Genomic DNA, 22,615 nt, shown 5'->3' with positions numbered 1-22,615 from the left:
CTTTTAAATAAGCTACCAGACTCTTTAGAGTAGGTGGAAGGACCATTCTCAATCACCTCCCCCAAGGGGCAGTTCTTTTGGGGGTTTTTTTCCAAATAGTTCTTTATAGATTTGGTGAATCCAAATATTTTTGGGACCTATGCCCACAGTTTTAGAAAAAATGGGTGGGTTTATAAGGGTAGGTATCACCCGTATGCTCTGTTGCATTACTTTGCTGTGTGTTGCTAAATTTCACTGTACATATAATCAAAGCTGTGGAAACTCTTGACAGCCCCTGTAATTGATTTCATTTGCATACACTTTAAATAAAAAAAAGACCATTATATTTTGAAAACCTACATCAAAACTGACAAAAGCACCTTGGCCTTTCAGCTCTTCAACTCTGCTCTCTTCATACAGTGTCATGGTGACTTATTTTGCATTATTTGCTGAAAATAAATTTTTTTTTAAATAAAACAGAATCATAAAGACACCACTGTGTCCCTTAGTCACTTTTAGCTGTCATCAAGTCCTATGAGCTAAACAAAAATAGCAACAGAATGTTATTCACACCCCAAAGAACTACTTAAAATTCCAAGTACTTGAGACATGCACAGAAATGAAGAGGCTTTGTTTATATGCTGGGAAAAAAATAATTTTCAAGGCTTAGTCCATTAACTGGCCTGAGGAGCTTTCACATGACATGCTTTCCATCACAAACACCCAAGCCACATGTTGCCTTTCCTATTCATGTCATCCAGTCATTGTCAGCTGATAATACACTCAATATTTGTGTACAAAGAGGTCACAGTCGACTGTATTGCCACAATGTGTTGTATCCGTTGAGCACTACTCACTGTATTATTTGGACTTTGTCTTCGGAAACAGCTACTGAAGACCCATCAAAAAATCAGACGGTAAAAGGCGATTGGCCAGTTAATGTCAACAACACTTCAAGAACTTTGAAGTTAGCCAGGCTTCTTAACAGCATCCTCCACCTCCTTTCTCATGTTTTCTTCATTCTTTTTCCATCCAGTGTTCCAACTAACACCATCACTAACCTCTCCATCCTTTATCCCTCTCCATATCTATTATCCTTTGTCAACCTGTCGGCCTCTCTCATCCCATCCCTCCTGCAGGACCCTATTTCTATTTCCACCTCCTGTGTACTCTTGGCTCAGCAAGCCTCAGCATTATCAAACACACAGCTGTTACATAACCTGTGATTGTGCGTGTGTGTGTGTGTGTTTCCTGGAAGTAGGAGAGATTTGAGGTAGACATCACTGATAACTTTGTTGTTCCTGTCAATGTCCTTGCACTATCCATAGTGCTGAGAGGGGTGTGGATTGAAAATGTGCTTTTCTAATAGCCACTGACTGTCTCAATGTCAGTCTATGTCTCAATGTATGTGGTAGATACATCCTGTCATCAACTATAGAATCGAATTGGAGAGCTTGCTGAGATTTTTTCTGTCACTGGGCCTAACAGAGGTATTGGCAAACAGTCTGCCTGAATTGGCAGTTTGCTGTGTGGCTTCGTTATTTCCAGAACCAGCTAGCGATTTCAAATGATGACCTAACAAAATAGTCAACACGCATGAACAGCTATTCTAAATGGAGTCTGGGTGATAAAACAGACTTGAATCTCTACCATAACCCTGTTTACCTCTAAACTTTGAACTTTACTCAATAGACAAGGGCCAAAATCTCACAATGGGCTTGATTGAGATATTTGTCTGTGTTTTACAAAGATGCAGTTCTGCAGCAAAAGGGATGGTTTGTCACTCTATGTGAGAGTTATAGGCCATCAGGAGACCCAGCTTTTTGGAAAGTAAAGTGACCTTGTGACATCATATTTGACCCCATTATATTTTACACAGGTGTGCTGGGATGGTGGGTACAATTTTATGCTTCACAAAGAGAATATTTTGATACGCACAGTGGTCATTTTTTAAATCAGTTATGGTTTTTGATTATTACTTTTTTTTTAGGACTATACTACTATAAAACAATGGTTCTCCGGCTACGGGATGGGCCTGACTCATAGACCAGAGAGCAACTGCAGGAGGTGTGAGGGTGTGCATTTCTTTTAGATTTTGAAGTGGGACATGCCAGGTAAACTTTGAAAAAATATATCATCATCAAAAATCCCCCCCCCCCCCCCCCCCCCCCAAAAAAAAAAAAAAAGCCTCTAAATACTATAATAAAAGTGACTCTGGATGCAAAAAGTTTTACTTTAAGTTTGGCAATACTAGCGTAAAAACAGGGTGGCAACATCCTTGCTACTAGGAATAATTACTGGTTGCCTGGTGATTTCATTACATTTTTTGTCAGAGAGTGATTATATGTAGCTGAATTAACCAACTGGTTGCTTAAGTTTGAGTGTGCAACATCCTTAACCTCTGGGCAACAATTCTTAATGGAAGGCACTTGCACAGGTCGCCTGGTGGGAGGCAACCTGTATCCAAACAATCGAGATCTGACTCAGACTGACTGCAATCACTCTCAGACAGTTTGGCGAAGGTTTGCAAATATTTGCTGCAAATACTGCACTCAACCTGGGTCAGTCTGTACTGACAGACTAAACCCAACTCCTCCGCAACTCATTTCTTTGCATCAGTGGACTGGACTCAACTCAACTGTTTGCCATTGGTCATATTCTGGTTATAGTCCTAAATAAAAACAATGTTACAGTTCATCTCTGTCCTTCTGGAGTTAAATCATCAACCTGCACCAACTACATCTCTATTTGTGGAGGAATTTTGTAATTTCAGTTTCAAATCTATAAGGTTCTGGCTTGATAGACCTGGTCCTTATCTTTGAAGCAACCATTTCAAAGGCAGCAAGATCGCAAGTTGATTGCATACAGTTGCAAAGGTTTTGCACACACCACAATTTTTGCCAGTTTTTCCTAATGTGATAGTTCCTGGTGACTTTATGTGCTCATCTCTTGCTACTTTCAGGCCATACTGTACACAACATTTAAAAAAGTAAATTTTATAAATTATAGCCATTAAAGTCAGAAAGAAGTATTATCCAAGGTGACAACAGCTTCATAACAGGACTTAAAAAACCAATGTGTCTATGCATCAGCCCCAAAGATTTCACTCCTGGTTGGGTTAAAATTCCATGATTATACTGCTTTGGTGATGTCTTGGCCTCTTTACTTCCTCTTCCCAGTTGGCTGTGTTTGCCTGTATTCCTGAAACTGCTTTGTAAACCATCTTTACAAGATGACTGGAAGAATGTTCAAAGCCTCCATCGTGCCTTTGGCATTGTACCAGCAAGCTGTACTCAAGGAAAATCTACCATGAAGTAAAATCAATCAATGAGATCAAAACCAATCAGCAAAACTGGAAGTGATGAGAAAACAGGGTCAAGTTAAGTTGTTTATTTACTTTCAGCTGCAACATCAGTAATATATGCTTCTATTGAAAACTGAAAACGGCATGGCGATAATTGAACATTTCCAGGATCAAGTCAAGTCATTCATTGATTAGATTACAAAAAAAAAAGAGAAAAGAAATCCACCTTAGCAATGTCCACTCACCAGTGAGCAAGAAGATTTTCAAAGTAAAGAATTTCAAGTTGCTTGGCAACAGCTATGAGCAAAGAAAAGAATGAAAAAAAAATCTCCAGCAAACAAATGAAGTCTGGCTTCATTTGGCAGCTCTTTCTCTAGCTTCCCTTATTACTATAATCCCCTATTACTCTGTAACTACCTTTAAAATAAAATGTTAACGTAACATACTTAGTCTTCAAAAATGTTTTTGTTTGGGCAGGGGCGTGGCAGAAACTGTGTATACGGCAACTTGACCAAGATGTTTTTCACAATAGCAGGACCTTTATTTAACTGCACATCCATCAATTTTCTTAGCTGCTCCTCCAGCTCAGGGTCAAGGTGACCTAACCGAAGAAGCCCTTGAAAAATGAGCCATTAAGATACAAGAAAAGAGAAGCTACAATAATGGAACACAGAAAAAAAAACCCAAATACTGATAGCAGCATTAATAAAACGTCCCTCTGGTTCTGCCCAGTCATTCAGTATGCTGGATGGGGGATGGAAACCAGGTTAAGGTCATTCCTATATCTAGGTTAAAGTGATGCAGAGGAGGCGGAGGAGGTGCACAAAGAGAAAGAGAGATAGACATGTAGAGACTACTGCAGCAAGCAGTCTGGTCCACTGACCTCCTTTGCTTGTCCCTCTCTTTTTCTCTCAGTAGAGGAGAGTGCAGTATCCTGTGTCCTCCCACTCTAAAGATAATCAGTGTAATTACAGGCTCTGTTTCTATTAACCAGAAGCACATACATGCACACACACATGCACAGCTGACAACATTTTCAGCATGCTAACAAACCCCAGAGGACACCCCCCAGTCCAGCTGACACACACGCCATTCACCCAAAGCAACCGTTTTACTTTCACTGAATGAGTTCCCATCATAAACCTATGCTCAGACACATTTCCGCTATGTTTTAGAAACTACTTATGTTATAATTTAATCTACCTGAGTGGAGATTGATGTGCAGCAAATCGCTGATTTCCGGAGCTCCTTAAGACCGGCCAATTAGCGGATAATAACCGGGATTAGTTTTTGGTTTTTACCGGCGGAGGAAACGGACTAACCGCTACTTCTTCTTTTTCTCCCTACGTTTTCTTCTTCTTCAGCGTTCACCTCAGTTCAAACTGCGGCACCAACCGCCGGTGGGACGTTAAATAAAACAAACGAACAAGAGAAGTAGCCTAACGGTTGTTCACGTGCTCCCAGGGGCGGTAATAACGGTAACAGTGGCTTCTGACTGAGATGGGACTGAGCTCCTTTTACGCGCCAGCTTTTCCAACTAGCGGTCTCCTCCTCTTTTTTTCTCTCCCCCTTCACCGCTTGCCCCTTTTCTCTCTGTCACTCTCCCTAGCTCTACCCTTTTTTTAGGCACGCGCGCTGAATAATGTAGGGCTCGCGAGGTCCTGGGAGTGTTTTCTGTCCCGTTCCAGAGACAATCGGAGAGCGACCAGCCAGCGCGAGCTCCAGCCAAGCACAATGAGGCCGACCCGCGCGGATCAGGTTACCACCATGCTGCCTTTCATTCATTCATTTATTCCGCCGCAAAACAATCTGACTGCAGCCCGGCCAGGCCCCACTCTCTCCCCTGCCTCTCTACCCCACCTCTCAGCCCCTACACCTTCTGCTCTGATAACCCCCCAAACACCTCCCTCTCAAATGTGCTCGTGTGGCATTTTCTGAGGAACAACAACTTGGAACAGTCTAGAACAGTGGTTCTCAAACTTTTCACAATGAGTACCACCTCATAAAATATATGGCTCTTGAAGTACCACCCTTATGACCAACATTAAAGTACAGTAGTATAGGCATATTTAAAACCACATACAGTTTACAGAGACAATTTTATTTCTTATGTGAGTGTTATTTATTGTAACTGTCATAAACAGGATGTGACATAATGATAAAAATAACACCTGTACTGCATTAAAACATTTACAGCAGGTGGGATATCCAATCTTTAAGTCAGAGCTTCCCAAAGTGTGTGTTCCGCCCCCTAGGTGGGGGGGGGGGGGGGGGGGGGGGGACACTGCTAGCACGGGGGCTCCCACACAAACGCAAAGCGGGAGATGAAGCATAGCTGAATATGTTTCCAAACCAACTTCATTCTAAGCCAAAGACTAGAAAATATGGTGAAACATATCTTTGTTCCCCCTGTCTAAGTGATGGACAAACAGTATCCCACAGTTGTTTATGTTTTTGGACCCATTTTGCACAGATCAATACAATACATATTGATCTGTGCAATGCTATCAATACATTTTTTGAAAAATGTATTGATAGCAATGTTGAATATTATTACAAAGGAAAAAAAACAACTACACGTAAAATAATTACACCGTGATGCCTCTGACTTTGTAAATGGAAGGACAGTAACTGCGTGTGTATATGTAAGCATGTAAAACCTGAAGATAGTAAGATTGACAGTAACAGTATTTTGTCTGTATCTGCCATTCTGCAATTCATCTCATGTAAACAATAACGTGGCGCAAAGCGTGAAGTGTTTTTATAATGTGCTAACCATAGCTGTGTAGCTAGCCACCACACAGCACATCATTATATACCAGCTAGCCCAACTTCAGTAACCCTACAAACGCCACTGCTGTTTTGTTTTCTGTCTTCATTTATGTCAGAAGTGATAGCAGAGCTGTATGTTTTCATTTTTGCTTCGGTGGTTAAGCTGCCGGATTTTCGGCTTCACAACCCTCCTTCTTGATTCATGCACGTTGAAGCTCAGTTTGCTCTTCGTAGCGTTTCAGCCAACGACACGAAATACCATCGTGTGGTGGCTTTGCTGGTTCCGCTGTCCACCTGTCGTGTGATGACCCTTCTCCGGGATGCCCCCACCCAAGGGAAATACACCGCTCTCAAGGCGCTGCTGCTGTTGCAGTGCTACTCCCTCTCAGATGCAGAGCGGGTCAAGAAACTCCTCTCTCTCTTGGGCCGTGTGATGGTACCGCTCTCGAGCTCATGGAGAGCATGCTGTCCTTGCTAGGAATGGATGACAGTGGATTCCTCTTCACTCACGTCTTCTTCCGACAGATGCTGGCCTCGCCAACTCCCCGCTGCTGGCCATGAAGGATTACCGCTCACTCACAGAAGAAGTGGATCGCATTCTCCTGGCTACCAGGAGCTTCGGCATCCGGGCGATAGTTCTCGATTCACTGATGGCATCTCCTGCGCCCCCATTCTCCTGGGGGCCTCCGACTCATCGATGGTGGCTGGGATGGCAGCAGTTTTGGCTAGCTTGAAGCTGGCCAAATCTCCTTCATCTCAATGATGCATTTGCAGTTTTAAGGCTCAGGGAAACGAGGTCGCCAGCACTCTGTAGCGGCTGCAACTGCTGCAGATAAGCAAAGGCTGCTCTTCATAGAGGACTCACGCTCAGGGAGACGTTTTCTGGTTGACTCCAGCTCCCAGAAGAGCCTCGGGAACTCTCATGTCATCTTTGCATACCTCCACAATGGTATATTATTTAATCTTAAAAAAAATTGGAAATTTCCTGCGTACCACCAGAGAGAGCGCAAGTACCACTAGTGGTACACGTAACACAGTTTGAGAAACACTGCTCTAGAACTCTAAAGGATTCTGAAGTTAGAATATTTACTGAAATACTTACATTCTAGAATAGTCTAGTTATATTTATATCAGTGAATGGTCTAGTCCAGTTTTATGCCATGTCATCTACTGAGCTAAAGTTTTTACTGGTTTTTATTTAATAATTTTAGTTATATTTTATTCATATTTTTTACATTTAATTTACATTTTTACTCATTTTAACCATTGGTGTAATTTAATGCAGAGTGATGTAAATGATTGTAGTCCTGTGAGAAAGTAAGTGCACCCTTAACGCTAGGACTTAAGAGGGTTATCCCGTCTTTAAGTCTGACGTCATTAGCCGTTTCCAGGTCCAAACTCCGCTTCTGGTCCCAAAGTCAAATGAACACTGATCAGTACGGATGCTTTACACAGGTGTAACAATGTAACAATCTGACTGAGGGCTTTCAGAAGAATTGAAACATACAGCTCTGCTATCACTTCCAAATGAAGGCAGAATTTAAAATACAAAATATGAGTAACTGTATTCCGTTACAGTTACCGTTTAAAAATGTGGTATTCAGAATACAGTTACTTTGTTGAAATAAATGGATTACACATCGGTCTTTTCCTGTTTCATATGTTAGGCTATGCCCTCTCTATTTTTGGTAAATCCACGCCGGTGGAAACTCAAACAAAACACGCATTAAGAGGCTCTAATACCTGTGTCTCAATCTTGCGGCCCATTGCACCTCTACTTGCGGCCCGCATAATGACGTAAAGAAATATTTTTTAAAAAATTTGTTCAAAAAATTATTTAATATGAAGGCAATAGGCAGAGTGTTACAGGCATAGCCCTAAAGAATGTAGCCTCACGGGCAGCGTAGCCCAGTTGTAAGTGAGCTATTAAGACTCGACTGTACACTGTTTTCCTCCGAAACAATAAGTTCCGTTGGAGCAGCCTTTCAACACCTCTCTCTGTCTCTTGCTAGCAAAGTTGACCCAGACAACAAAGTAAAGCTAGTTTTCGGCTACGAGCCCGACACGGAACCGACGTATTAGCAAGAGGTCCCTTTACTACCATTTGGACCTGTTTTATATACGCACGGAATAGTTTTCTATACGAGATCGCTGCAAAAAGTGCAGCCTTACCTAATGTCCACCCTACTGTTACTAATTTTATATTAAGATTTAAAAATCTTGTTTGTATTGGTATGGCGAGTAACCTTCAGTAATAGTAATAAATCACACAGCAATAGTACATTCATGTAGTTGTAAAACTGCTGATAATATATTAAGTAATCCAAAGTATTCAGAATACGTTACTCTCATTGAGTAACGTAACACGTTACAAAATACATTTTGGGGCATCTATTCTGTAATCTGTAGTGTAATACATTTTAAAAGTAACCTTCCCAACACTGGTAGCTAGCTACACAGCTATGGTTAGTATAATATAAACACAGTGAAGCTGGAGGATAAATGCTAGCTTTTTTGTACTAAATAAAAGTTAATGTGAGGATTCACTATGGTTAGGGACACGTGCAGTTGCATGACAAGTGCAACCCAAACACCTCAGACCAACTGTCAAACATGGTAGTGCATGGGTGATGATTTTGGCTTGTTTTGCAGCCATAGGACGAGGGCACCTTGCAAACCATGAGTTGACTGAAATTGAGAGAGCTATCTGGGGTAGTCCTTTCCTCTTTATATATCAAACCAAGGTTTCTGACTAATGTTTGAACACATTATGTGAATAATACTGTGAGGTAACACTTGCCCTTTTTCTAGATGCAATATGAAGTTTTAAATTAAACTTGCTTGACTTCTGTATACATGTCACTCACCATAGCAGTGTGAAGATTTGTGTTTGCAGTTGGAGATTGACATCCATTTGCCGTTGTCAAAGTAACTCCAAATGTCTGATTGTAGACTGGAAAACAAACAAACAGGAAGTTATTGGTACCAAATTTTAGATTAATTTTCACCTCTGGAAGACCTGCACTGTGGAGCTATAATCAGATCAAAACTAACACAATTATTACATGCTTCAATACTTAGAAATGCTTCAAAACCAAACCTCTGATGACACTTCCAAACACAAAACACAGGACAATGATTAATCCCAGGTTTGACTTCTTGAGAACATATCAGTCAGTATAAACTATGAGCGTTTCACTTACTGAATACCGTCTTTATATTTCTTATGAAGTAAATAAATAACCCTCTTTTAGCCTAATATTCTACATGCAGCTCTATACTGATACTCTAAAAGTTTATCAGATGAAGCATCTAATGTATTCCTTTGGGAATATGTATGGGTCGGATTCATATGCCTCTGCATATGCCTTTGTGGTCTGTTGTTAATTTTTAAAAATTCTCTAATCTGCACTAGCATTACGCTGACAGTAAATCTTTATGCTTCATCACACGCTGTGGCTGTAGTTTCTTTTGATCAGGTTCTTTGCCCATTTATTGACCCTCTTCCTTATTGGGACTACATCTGATTTCATATCTTACACCCATGCTCACTGCAAATGAAGAAGCAACACTGCTGTAGGAGTAGAAAATATCAGCATGGATCTGTCAAAATAGATTCATTCTGAAACTACTTCTACTGGGCTTCTACAGGACAATCATTGATAGTACGGGCTAAACTCCTGCTACTACTATGCCTGTCACAACTATGCTAATTTTGCCACTGCTGAAGCTACAGTAGTTAGCAGTTAGCAGCAGCAATTTTACTGTTGTTCTAAAATAAAAGACTTAAATTTAGAGTTCTTTAAGGTTTGATTACAAGTTTGATTGATTAAAATTCTATTATTGCTGCTTTTTAGATGGTGTAGCTTTTGCACATATTACTGTTAATATCTGTAAAATATAATGTCATTTCTAAAGCATTATAGATGAAACTATTCAATACTAAACTCTGCTACACCATGAAAATACCCTACACTTCAGTGAGTGCTTTTGCTTATTAATCTGATATCACTTTACACCCCACAACTACATTCTGGCAAGGAGTAACTAAAAAGAACAATAAGAAGGACAGCTGTGAAATTAATGAAAGTGGTGTTAGTAAAGGTGGCATGCAGTGGTAGCAGTAGCAGAATTAGTAGCATCAGCACCAGTAGTGGTAGACCTGTAATAAACCTTGTAGTATAAAAGGAAATAATACTTGACACTCTGTTAAAACTCAGGATGACTGCGTTGTACATTAGTTGCATCTGTCGTATGATTTCTCTTTTGAATTCGTTTCCATTTTTGCTGTTTTTTTTAATGATTTTATGCCATGTGCACTCTTAGTTCCACCTTTTTAATTTCCATCATTACTCTGTTTCTTGTGCTTTAGCGTGACTTAACTTCTGTTCAGGTGATATAAGAGGAACTTCTGTGAATAAGGGGGCTTGAAGCTGGCCAAATCTCCTTCATCTCAATGATGCATGCTCGTATAGTGGAGTAGCTCTTGGCACATGTATTATTATCCTGTCGTGTGTGAGTATGCCTGTGTGTGCAATAATTATAGCAGTCCTGGTTTCTGTTAAAGGCACTAGGCTGCCATTGGCTAAAGATAAGTCAATTACTGTTGATTATCACACAATACACACCCATCCTGTGCACTGAGAGTGTGTATGCAACCTGATTGCTATTTCAAGATACTGGTTGTCACAACTTCCCTAAGAGAATCATTTATCACCCTGAATTATATCTTATGGAAAAGATTTGCAAACCAATATAAACACAAACTATTAGGAAAGATGATACAGCACAACTGCTGTGTAAAATCTCTATAGAGTCCTACAGGAGTTTGCTTTATGAGCACTATTTGTCCATGTTTCTGTAGTGCAAAATTCATAGTGTGACAGGTTCTTTTTCTCTACCTCACCCTTTTCTTTTACTGTTGTGAAGTTGTGAGTTGTCAATAAAATCAGATGAGTGGACAAGTGATTCTGTTTATTAGTGTACTGTTTAGTGTACTTGTACTTCCTTGTAACTGCCCGCTACTTTCCTAAAAGTAAATTCGCTTGTCAGTCATTCTGCCCTCCTTCCTACATTCCTTCTTATCTACCTTCTCAAATACTTACCTTCCTGAGGTTGTGCCCAATGGTGGAATGTAGCTGTGCTCAGCTTGCACAGTATCATGCTTTGTTATAGATTGAACTACCCCAAATCGTATACATGTGAAACAGAAATTTTCATTTGTTACAATTTATTGGTTTGAACTTTTGCTTGGAGAAAGTATTGTGCCTGATGATGGATGTTTGTCAGTAGTGTTATTTCTTTCCAGTTAAAAAAAAGATGATTAGTGTGACTTGCAAGCACATATTTAGAGCACCAGTAAATAAAATGATTAATGATTAGCTCCAACCTACACCGACTGTTGTAGAACTGAGATGCTAAATATATACCAGTGTTTTTCTTTCTCTTGTAGCTATAAATACACTGTCCCATTTATAGTTTTACCTGTAATGTAGTACTTTTAGAGTGTAAAATTAGTACTTTTACTCACGGAATCTGAATGCTTTCTTAACACTTGTCTTATCAACCTTTTCTTTTGAATCATATCATTTTATTAGATATCACATACTCCCAGTATCTCTCCCTGTAGGACTGTTGCAGCACTACTAGAGCAGATTTTCATAAACAGTGATAAGTCATACTGTAAAAGAAATCCATAAAAAAAACTTGCACAGCATCTTATATTAATATGCTGATATTTTTTGTAGGAACAGACTCACACCATGTTACAGTGTCTGTGTTAGGCCAGTTACTGTGTCTCAGTTAGGCCACTTCAAAATTCAAACCATTTCACATTAAAAAAAATGTTGTAAATGATGCATTTTGTGCATTCAGTTAATCCATATTTTCAAGATTTTGTTGTATTTTGTAATAGTTGTGTATAGAATATTTGTAACTAATACTATGCAATTATTCTAATGTGCATCTACACAGTGACTCTAATTTCTAACTTATTGAAACTGTTTTTAAAATTCTTTGTATGAATTATAGGCAACCATACACCTTCCTCTCCTTCACACTGACCGACTGCATTTTAAATGTATTTATATTCAGTATAGTTTAAAGGGATGCTATTAAAAACCCATCACAACTGAGATATATATACTGGTCTGTAAAGTGTCTTAGGTGACCACTGAAAACACAATGTGCGTGCTCGTTAGTGGCAGTGGGTATTATAACAGCTGGGTGCAGTAAGGACAGCTTGTACTCTCATTGTCAGCAGCCAATAAAAAAGTGAATGTTAGTTATAGATGGAAAGAACAACAAGCGAGAGACAGCAGGGGGGAACTGGAGAAACTCAGCTTTATTGACCAAAGATAGAGAGAAGATACAGACATCAGAAAAGACAGAGCGAGAGAGTGAGAGTGAAGACTGGAGTACGGTGTGAAGTCATAACCAGAGAGAGAGAGAGAGAGAGAGAAGTGTGAACAATAGAAAATGGCTCCTTTCTGTTTTAACAGTGCATACAATCATGAGGGCAGGCAGACAGGAAAACAGAGACCCCTACAGAGTCAGAGGAGTACTGCAGGCGTGGCAGTGGGGCTGGTAAACTCAACAGATTTGTTGTCCATACACTGTATACCTCTTTGCACTACATAAAAAACACAGGCACATTCCCAAACAAGCAAACTGGATCAGTCAGGTTCTGATATCAAGATCCGTCTTGCTATTTTGGGGTTTGTATTTTCATTTATAGGTGTTTCTTTCTTTTCTTTGCTCTGCTTTACTCCCTATCACCTTCACACTTTAGTGAAACTAACATTATACTTTCCTTAAAACCCTTCTCTGCATAGTGTCCTCACTATTTAAAAACAAATAGCTATAGGTAATTGTTCATGTTTCAGTAAATCTGAACAGGCAAATGTCTCCAGCCTTCACGCTTGTCCTGTGCAGATAAATAAAATAATTATGTCTAGTACATCTGGCTATTTTATTGTTGGCCAAAAAAAGCTTGTGGTGGTCATAAGATGGGTGCTGTTAATAATACACACAGCAGTGAAGTGAGAGAATGAAATTATACAAAGCTCTCGTGTGTGCACTCATACAGTCATTATATGGTATCACAGGACATTCTAACAATGCCTAGTACCATAATAACTATAATTATCTCTTGATCTCTATATAGATGTGGAAAATAAAATCATCACTAAATAGAATATAGAGCATATTTACATTCTGTATCTACACTGGAAACCAGACGAGCCAATCACACAGCCAGCTGGACTGACTGACACCAGCGGTGGCCAATCACACTGAAGCATGTTTATTAAAAGGATGTATGGCTGTGCACAGAGCCACATAAGAAAATAAGCAATTATTGAAATCTGCTAGTTTTTGTTAAATACTATTTTGTTTCTTATTTGTGATGATCAGAGTTGGTACACAGTGTGGAAAAAAAACACTATGTTCTTCAGTAGAATCAGGATGAGTAAAGCAAAAAAAAAAGAAAGAAAGAAAAATAGTGCACTCAAAAAAAAGAGATTGTTTAGCATCCTGTGTCCAATTTATTCCCTTGAGTTAAATAGTTTAGGTTCCGTTCTGTGTTTTAGATTTAGTTATATTCATGATGTTTATAGTTCCTATATCAAGGGGCACACCTGAGCCACAGAATACCCCTAAATCTAATTATCTGGGTCATAAGAACCTTCCAACATGGCCGAAAAAGCGCAGTCATTTCCTTCAATCACGTGCTTCATCTGGTCCCTATAGCTTCAGTGACCTCATTCATTTGTCTCTCTGCAGGGTACAATGGCAAAGTGTAATCATTAACTCTCCAAAAATCTTTTCAAAAGATCTATATTGAGCACCACCATCCTCCCTGTTCTACCCAACATGAAAGACACTTGAAATGAAGTAAAGTCGTTCCAGAGCATCCATTATCGTTCAACTGAATGAGCACAATTGCTGCTTTTGAGAGATTTTTCTGAAAACAAGCCAATGCAGTGTAACATATACTATGTTATAATGACAACCAGGCCTTGATAATTTGTAGCACCCTTGTAAACGAGGGCCTGGTTGACGGCTATAGCAACAGCTGGCAGTGTTTTCAGTCTCTTTGCACTTGAAAGAGTATAATGGATCTCTGGTGGAGACAATGAAGTGAATTTAATGGACAAAAAACCGCTGATTGTAATTTGCACATGATCACTGTCTAAAAGCTCATTTGAGCACAGCTATTATAGTTGTAATTTAGTAGTGGTAGTGCTCGTTAATATTCATTATTCACATGTTTGTGCCCAGGCTGTTAGTGGTTGTTTCTATAGGTATAAATGCGTGTTCCCTCACTGCCAGAGTGTTTGTTAAGCTGCCCTTAGCTTCCTGTGCTCTGTAGTGTTTTGAAACACTGGAAAATTGACTGTGCAGATCCTAATGGCTGCCAAAAGGTGTTCCACAGCTTCTCATTGGCTGTTGAGTTAGGAAGTGCCAGAATCAGAGGAAATGACCTCAGCAGTGGAATAGCTGAAGTCGATGGAGGAAACACCAGAGAGAACGAGCGACAGAGAGAGAGGAAGATGGAGACAGATGGATGAGAGAAAGAGAGAGAAATTAACTACAGCATCAAAGACTCGCTTTCCCATTGGAGGAAAACATTGTCTCAACAATTCAGAGTCCTTTAAGTTTCAAAAAACAAAAAAAAATTTAGCTAGCTAATTAAAAAAAGAAATTAATATCTAATTACTTCTAATCTCTGTTAGGACTATCAGTGTGGTAGAATGAAAGAGGCACATAAAGAAACCAAGGCAACGAGTACCCACCTTTCCTTCCTCATCAGTGAGAGACTGCGCAAGGAAAGGAGTTGGTTGTTTGAGTTTGTATGTCGCGTGTGTGGTTGTTTATGTGTCTTATGTGTTAAAACAACAGCAGGAGGGTTGTGAATGAGTAAAGAAGTAAAAAAAATATATATAACTGAGGCTGTGTTTGTCTTTTTTAATATTTTATGAACTGGCTTAGTAAAGGAGATGAGCTGTTTGATTGTCCTTAGAACCAGACATACTGTTTGGTTAGAGAGCATATCAATGTGAGTTGATTGTCCATAAAGTCTTACTGACCGCTGAGATTGGCTTTGTATGACCCTCTTTAAGCTGTTTGTCAACCGGTATCAATTTTGTCCATCTCTCTGTCTGATTTCACCACAAGTATAGCAGCAATACAGCAGCTTGCTTCCTGCATGAATTTCCAAAATATTCTGTGTTGTCTAAGGAGACGGCAGATGGAAAGAAAGAGCCTCCGTGTTGACAGAGAGGATAATGAAAGAGAAGAGATGTAGAGGTGGTAATGCAACTGAGTAAAAAGTCAACAGTCAGACAAGAGCGTGTATGCGTGTATGAGTGTGCCAGCCGATCAGAGTCCAGAGGTGGAGGAGGAGGAAGGCAGGGCTTCTGTTAGTAATCATCCAAAGACAGAGGAGAAGAGGGTAATAATAAAAGGGTGGAAGAAGGGAGAAGATTCAGTCACATGAGGATGCAGCACTGGCAGCGTTTCCTCTTGTCTGTACCTGTAGCAGGGGTGAGGCCGGGTGGGGGGACCGTGTTGGCTTCTGGATTTGCAGGGGGCGAGGAGGTACTGTCAGGCTCACGGCCATCAGAAGACAGTTCGGTGCTGACAGCTTCAGACGTGACTGGCCGGCCCGACACGAGGTCTGCTGCTGTGCCGTCGATGACGGAGATGTCGGTGACTGTTTTCTCTCTCAGTGATTTCTCATCATCTTCATCGATGAGAACAACCTCAGCCTTCACAGCGCCGTCGAATCCCAACAGTTGTCTGCTCTCGCTCATGTCTTCAACGTCCTGGTAGCCGAGGAACACCATGGTGACTGGGTGCTCCACGCTCGCCTGGGGCGGGGAAGTGAGCTCGGTGCCCGGGTGGCCTGAGGATGTTGGTTGGGTCGTGACGGCAGCAGAGGAGGGGGGCATCATGCCCAGACGGCTTTCCCTCTGGAGTGTAACCTGGGCTGGTGGGCTAGAAGGGATGGATGGCGGGGCACAGGAGGGTGGGGACAGATCATCAACATCTGCTGGAGAAACATATGCCTGTGGGGCAGCTGGAGTCACTGTCACCTGACCCCTCCCGCCGTCCCCGCCTCGTACTACAGGTCTGGCAGCTCTCTGGATCAGCTGGTCAACCTGCTCAGAGCTCCAGCCATTCTCTACGGTGGTGGTGGACACGCCCCCAGAGGAAGTGACCTCATAGACCACTTTTCTGCCATCGTCGTAGACTTTGACCCCACGTGAAGCTGCATCCAACGGGTTCACGCGGTTGGCCGAGAGGATGCGCTGCTCACCAGTCTGCGGGTCGTGCTGCACGTTGATCTCCATGGCAAACATGGCTGTTAAGGAGGGAAGGGAGAAGGGAAGATTTGATGCAAAAAGGGAGTGGGGAACAAGGAAGGAAGAGTGAAGGGGTGGGGGACCAGTGGAGGGGTTTGGGATTGGAGTGAGGAAAGGGAAGGGGGGATGATGGGAGGGAAAAAAGTGGATGAAGTGAGGCGTGAGGACAGGGACATAGTGTTTTCTGTTTAATGCTAAATGTGCAATTAGTAAAAAACACATAACCAGGATTTTATTTTATTCTCAAAAATGAATCAAACTATAAAAGGAAAATATCTCGATCAAAGCCTGAACAAATGGTTTGGCATTCTACAAATATGGATCTTTCCTTACCTCAAAATCTGCAGCATTGTGAAGCATAGTAGTGAAACTTATGTTTCCCCCTACTTTTTTTTTTAAAGGTGATAAGTAAAAAGCTATGTTAATAGTTTCCCCATGCTCTCAGTATCTTCCCTGTGTAAAGAATAATGTGGCTTCCGCAACCGATACAAAGCTGACCTTGTGTTAGCACCTACTAATACATAATCCATTACATTATTATAATTAAATTTCCACGTTTTCTAATACAGACAATCATGAAAAGCACCGAAGCCCATGTGCTTCCATACATGTGGTTAAGTTAACTTAAAAAAGTTTATGAGATTTGATTAGTTTAGAGAAAACGTATCGGTGCCGCTTCAGACTCCGTGTGAGTTTATGCAGGTTATAATCCAACTTGGCTAAGGCCCAGAACTGTCCTGTCCTGTCCTCCCTTCCTCCCTCCCTCACTCTTCTCTTCTCTTCTCCACCCCCTCCCCCTCCCTTACCCTCCTCTCCTCCCTTAGTCTTACCAGGTCTTGGTCTGGCGTTGTCGCCCAGGGCAGGTGGGCCAGTCTGGTGCTGCGTGGCCAGGGCGAGGTGGTTGGGATCGGGGTCCATGCGGTCCGAGAGAGGAGCAGACATGCAGCCAGTGGCATCTAGTGAGCAGGAGCACAGGAGGGGAAATGACAATGAGATGAAGCTGTGAGGCTGTGAGTCACACACACACACTTACATTAGCTACATGCCAATACACACAAACACACACCGGGTATTCACGCATACACACACCTCAATGATGTGGAGTCCACCCTGATACAAAAACACACAAACAGTCCGGCCTCACAACAGGGTAACTAACCACACCCATGTGTGACCCTGCCCGCCTCTATTCAACACATCCACCCGCCCATACACACCATCTAACTCTCCTCAGCTCTGTTTCTCTGTCCGCAGCAACTCTAGTACCCCTGAGGTTCGTTGCTTATGCAGCAGAAGTGTGTGTGTGTGTCCGTATTTGTGTATATGTTACTGCTTTGTGTGTGTTCTTGTGTGTCTATGTGTGTGTGTGACAGCAGGAACAAAGCTTTTGGGGCTTACAGGGCTTGCTGGTGAATGGGATGAGGATAAAGCCAGTGACTGCAGGCTGCAGAGTCATGGCCTTGTGCGCGTGCGCGCGCGTGTGTGTGTGTGTGTGTGTGTGTGTGTGTGTGTGTGTGTGTGTGTGTGTGAGCTTCAATAGTCTCGCTGAGCCGCGCGCTCTTTGAGTGTTTTTTCATGCCGGTGTCTATGTAGTTTCTGCTAGTGTGTGTTTGGGGGTTCAGGAGCGAGCTCTGGCTTGCATCTCTCCTGCCTCAGCGAGACTATTATCCACACACACAAATGCACACATCACACACACCTCACTCTGTGCAGTTTCAGTTAACATGTCTATGTTTGTAGGCTGGCACGGGTGTCATTGAGCATACCTTGATCCTGCGACATCAGACTCTGAAAGAGAGAAAAGACAAAAAAAGAAGTTTGAACTTCGTTTTTTGGGGGAAAGTGTGCACCAGCAGTCAATTCTGTATTTTTGTGTTTACTACTTTCGGTGCTACTTGAGTCCAACAAGTTTGGGGATGAGAACAAACTCTAAGGAGCTAAATGTGGTAAATAGAATGGCTACTGAGCAAGGATTGCATTGATGTGGCCTGAAAATGTGCAGGAAATAGAAGTTTCCACTGAGAAACTGACCCTGGGGGATAAATCTACAGTGCACAACCTTATGAGTGTGGGAAAAAAAGGACTCATAACCCAGTGTGCCACTTTCAGTCTCAGAAACTATGCACTCCTCCACTGAAGACTGGTGTTAGGTGCTTGGGTCATAGCTGCAGCTCTAATTATAACTGACTATTGTCAACATGAAACAAAAACAAAAGCTAATGTTTGATTACAGTGCATTTTTGAGAATCAATATGAAACTGAAGATGGGCATGTTCCAGTGGTCAAATAGCAGTAGCGATGCAGAAGTGCAAAAGGGATCACTCACATTTCTTGTTTATCATCGGAGTCAAAAAACATTTTCATCACACATTGCACGACCATCTTTTTTGAGCACTTTTAATGCAGTTTGTTTACTTGTTAGTTTATTCGGAATACCATTTACCGTGACCTAAAGCACAGCTGGTAAATTAAAATGAGCTGTTGAACTACTAAAAGAAGACTTGCACATCCTGAGCAGGGCTGGGGTATAGTAAGTCTGTATTGATTCAACAATGCCTGAATCACTTCATGTTTTTATACCTTCTGCAGCTCTTCTATCGAGCGCTCTGTCTCCTTCAGGCGTTCTCGAAGAACTTGCTCCTTGGCTGAAATCTGAGACTCTTCACTTTCGAGTGCACCGATTTCAGACTCGAGCCTATAAATACACAAAAACACAAGAGACAAATCCAAAGTTAACTGTGGCTCATTGTCAGGTTCACAATTTTCATCAGCATATCATCCAGATGCTTAACATGAGAAACGACCAGGTAGATATGGTAGGTTTTAAAGAACTTGCAAAGAAAAACATGCCATCATCTGGTTAAAAGCTTTGTACAACAGGAAAAACTCCACATCCTCCTTCAGCAGGTTTATGAACCATTTCTCTCTGTTGCTATGATAACAACATGTTTTTGCTTTTGCTATTCAGAGGGCTTAATGCAATGCAAATGCATTCAGTTAATTATAACTTCTTTTAAACAAATGGCCGTTAAGGACTGTTAAGTCATTACTGCCATCCTTTAAATTGCACCTAAAATGTTCACATGGAAGTACACACATAATGCTGACGTGGACATTTAAGAGATGGATGCAACAACAATACTAGGAAGCAGTAAGGGAGGAGGACCAAGCTTCCTTACTTCAGGATACAATCCTCTGGGACATCAGGAATTTGTGAGTCAATGTGTGTGACATCATGTAAAAGACACATTATGGCTCACAACAATGCTAGCAACAATTCTTCCGGAGTAGTCAAGAATTAGTAGAGGTCAGTCGTCCCGTTTGCACCTTCGACCATGAACACTTTATCTTATCTGAAGGAGTTTACAGAAACAAGTGCACTGATTGTTAGAATGAGTAGACCACATATATCTGATTAGATATTTTGGAGGATTTGCTTTGAAAATCTTTCACTGTATTGTCAATAGTCACTTGAAAACCTGAAATAATTTTTTTAAAAAAAGGAAAAACACAGTCTATACATCACCGTCTGTCAGCGTTGCTACCCAGGTTCACCTTCAGCAAACTGAAGAGCACTGCAGCAGTACAAAGACTTACTGTGAGGCTCAAAGACACTTCATTCATATGAGCTCATGAACCTTTTTTTATTGATGCGGTAAATATGCAGATTGCAAAAATCAGTTTTTTAGTACTTCTATGTGAAATGTTGCTTTCCTGTGAAAACTAGTTTCTTAGCAAAATAATTAGCTTATGTAACTGTGCTGTTAATTAACTGTGCCGGTGAGTCAGTGTTGCTTGAAATAATACAGTTCAGGGGTCTGGGTACTCCAAAATAACAGGTCTGCCTTTGCTACAGAAAACATGTAACAAATATTGCAAAATACAAGGCAGCTGTTGTATTCTGTAAAGCCCCAGCATCTTATCAGTGTGTACCGATGATCATAATACAGCATATCTGACTCATGATGAAGTGGAACATTTGGGGCTTTTTTTTGATTTATTTAGCTTATTAAGTTTTAAGTAACTTGTGAGCATTTTCTCCCATCTTCATATTTGGAAGAAATGACCGCAGTCAGTTATTTATAAATACAGCGATCCTCTATCTTTAACTCTAGCCTTGATGGTAGGAGAAACAATTACTCAACACTGAACTTAGAGGCAAGGACTGCACCACAATGTGTAATCATTATTTTTTCAAGTAGCACACTAATCTTAGCATGAATGTCTAAAAATGATCATATGAATATGTCATACAATCAGTTTTATCTGTTTATGAAAGAACAATGTGCGATATTGCAAAGTCACAACGTGGAAAAAATAGAAAAAGGCCACACGTTATTTTAAGGTACAAAAGCTAATTACTATAAGTGACCTTTGAGCTTTTTCTAACTCCATATTTTTATTCTTAGCGTCCATTTGAGTCGATTAGCATGACTCACAGTTCAAAATAATCACATTTTTTTCTTCTTTTTTCTTCTTTCTTAAAGCAATTAGCTGGGATTTTTAAAATCTGGTATGTGGGATTATGTTTCCGTAAAAGTCACTGTAAGCCACTTCTTTACACCAACATTTTTCTGAATGACTCCTATTTCCAAACAGAAAACGGCTTTATAAAGAGGTACCAACTTTACAGTCTGTGAGTAGCACCACATTAGTCTTAGTAGCACTAACTAAATATGATCTCTTCTTATGTAACAAAACTAACTACAAATAACTCTAAATGAGGTCTTTCTAATTCAGAATCTGTTCCCCATTCAAAGTAAGATCTTTCTCACGACTAGAGGTATAAGTCAAATTCAAATTCAAATTTTATTTGTCACGTACACAGTCATACACAGTACGATATGTAGTGAAATGCTTGGACAACTGCTCGTGACCTAAAGAAAACAAAAAAGGAAAAGGCTATGAATGAGATAGGAAATAAATATGAAAAATTAAAAAGGGTAAATTTAACTAGGAAGGAATAAAATATAAATTAAGGTTAAAAATGAAATAACTGTACAACACAAATTAGAATGAAGGGTAAATTTAACTGGGAAAGAATAAGATAAAATATATAAATCAAAGTTGAAAATAAAATAACTGTACAACAAAATACACAATATAGAACTATATAAGAATGTATGAAGAAATATAAATAAATATATACACAATAACAGCAGCGTGATTTAAGTGATGAAGTGAAAACAATGTCCAGAATGTCCAGTGTGTGTGTAAGAACTGTATGTGTGGGTCAGTACTGTGTGGTGGTGTGATTGAGAGACCGTATCGCCTGCGGGAAGAAGCTCCTCAGTCTCTCTGTGTTGGTCTTCAGGGAGCGGAATCGCTTTCCTGACCTCAGCAGAGAGAACAGTCTGTTGTTGGGATGGCTGAGGTCCTTCACGATCTTCCTGGCCTTGGTCCAGCACCGCCCGCTGTAGATTGAGTGCAGGTCAGGGAGCTCGGAGCGGATGGTGCGCTCAGCTGATCGCACAACCCTCTCTAGAGCTCGTCTGTCCTGCATGGTGCTGTTCCCGAACCAGGTTAAGATGTTTCCCGTCAGGATGCTCTCTATGGTGCACGAGTAAAAGTTCCTGAGCACCTTGGAGGGCAGTTGGAAGTCTCTCAAGCGTCTGAGGTGGTAGAGACGCTGTCGGGCCTTTTTCACCACGGTGTTGATGTGACAGGACCATGACAGGTCCTGCGTGATGTGAACTCCGAGGTATTTGAAGCTGTCCACTCTCTCCACTGGGCACTCGTTGATGACGGGGGTCTGGTAGTTCCTCTCCTGCTTAGTGCTGAAGTCCACTATCAGCTCCTTTGTCTTACTGACGTTTAGAAGGAGGTTGTTCCTCTGGCACCAGTTCTCCAGATTCCTAATCTCCTTCAGGTAGGCCGTCTCGTTGTTATCAGAGATCAGGCCCACCACGACGGTGTCGTCAGCAAACTTGATGATGGTGGTGGAGCTGGTAGTGGCCACACAGTCATATGTGTACAAAGAGTACAGCAGGGGGCTCAGAACACACCCCTGGGGGGCTCCAGTGCTGAGAGTGGTGGAGGCTGAGACATGTCCGCCCATCCTTACTGCCTGTGGTCTGCCAGTTAGGAAGTTGGAGATCCACTGACACATAGATGAGCTGAGTCCCAGATGCTCCAGCTTGGTGGTGAGTGTGGAGGGAATTATGGTGTTAAATGCAGAGCTGTAGTCTATGAA

At 41.1% G+C, this 22,615-nt stretch overlaps 1 protein-coding gene across 8 annotated transcripts in view; it reads right to left on the bottom strand.

The window, feature by feature from the left end:
* The window catches only part of palm2akap2 (PALM2 and AKAP2 fusion), a 99,862-nt gene that overhangs the window by 30,991 nt on the left and 46,256 nt on the right, over positions 1–22,615 (bottom strand). For 6 of the 8 annotated variants that reach the window (XM_076886368.1, XM_014409420.4, XM_076886365.1 and 3 more), the window contains exons 5-9: positions 19,003–19,117; positions 18,189–18,210; positions 17,253–17,378; positions 15,591–16,421; positions 8,923–9,008 (exon numbers count right to left, since the gene is read on the bottom strand). In XM_076886368.1, the coding sequence (XP_076742483.1) occupies positions 8,923–9,008; positions 15,591–16,421; positions 17,253–17,378; positions 18,189–18,210; positions 19,003–19,117 (1,180 nt within the window). Of the gene's footprint in view, positions 1–8,922; positions 9,009–15,590; positions 16,422–17,252; positions 17,379–17,511; positions 17,661–18,188; positions 18,211–19,002; positions 19,118–22,615 lie in introns of those variants that run through there. The other 2 variants (XM_076886370.1, XM_076886369.1) reach the window with 2 other exon arrangements.

The sequence above is a fragment of the Maylandia zebra genome, linkage group LG7 (assembly GCF_041146795.1).
Source record: "Maylandia zebra isolate NMK-2024a linkage group LG7, Mzebra_GT3a, whole genome shotgun sequence".
Taxonomy (NCBI): Eukaryota; Metazoa; Chordata; class Actinopteri; order Cichliformes; family Cichlidae; genus Maylandia; species Maylandia zebra.
Note: the sequence above shows the minus strand (reverse complement) of the source record. Positions and strands in the feature narration are given on the sequence as shown.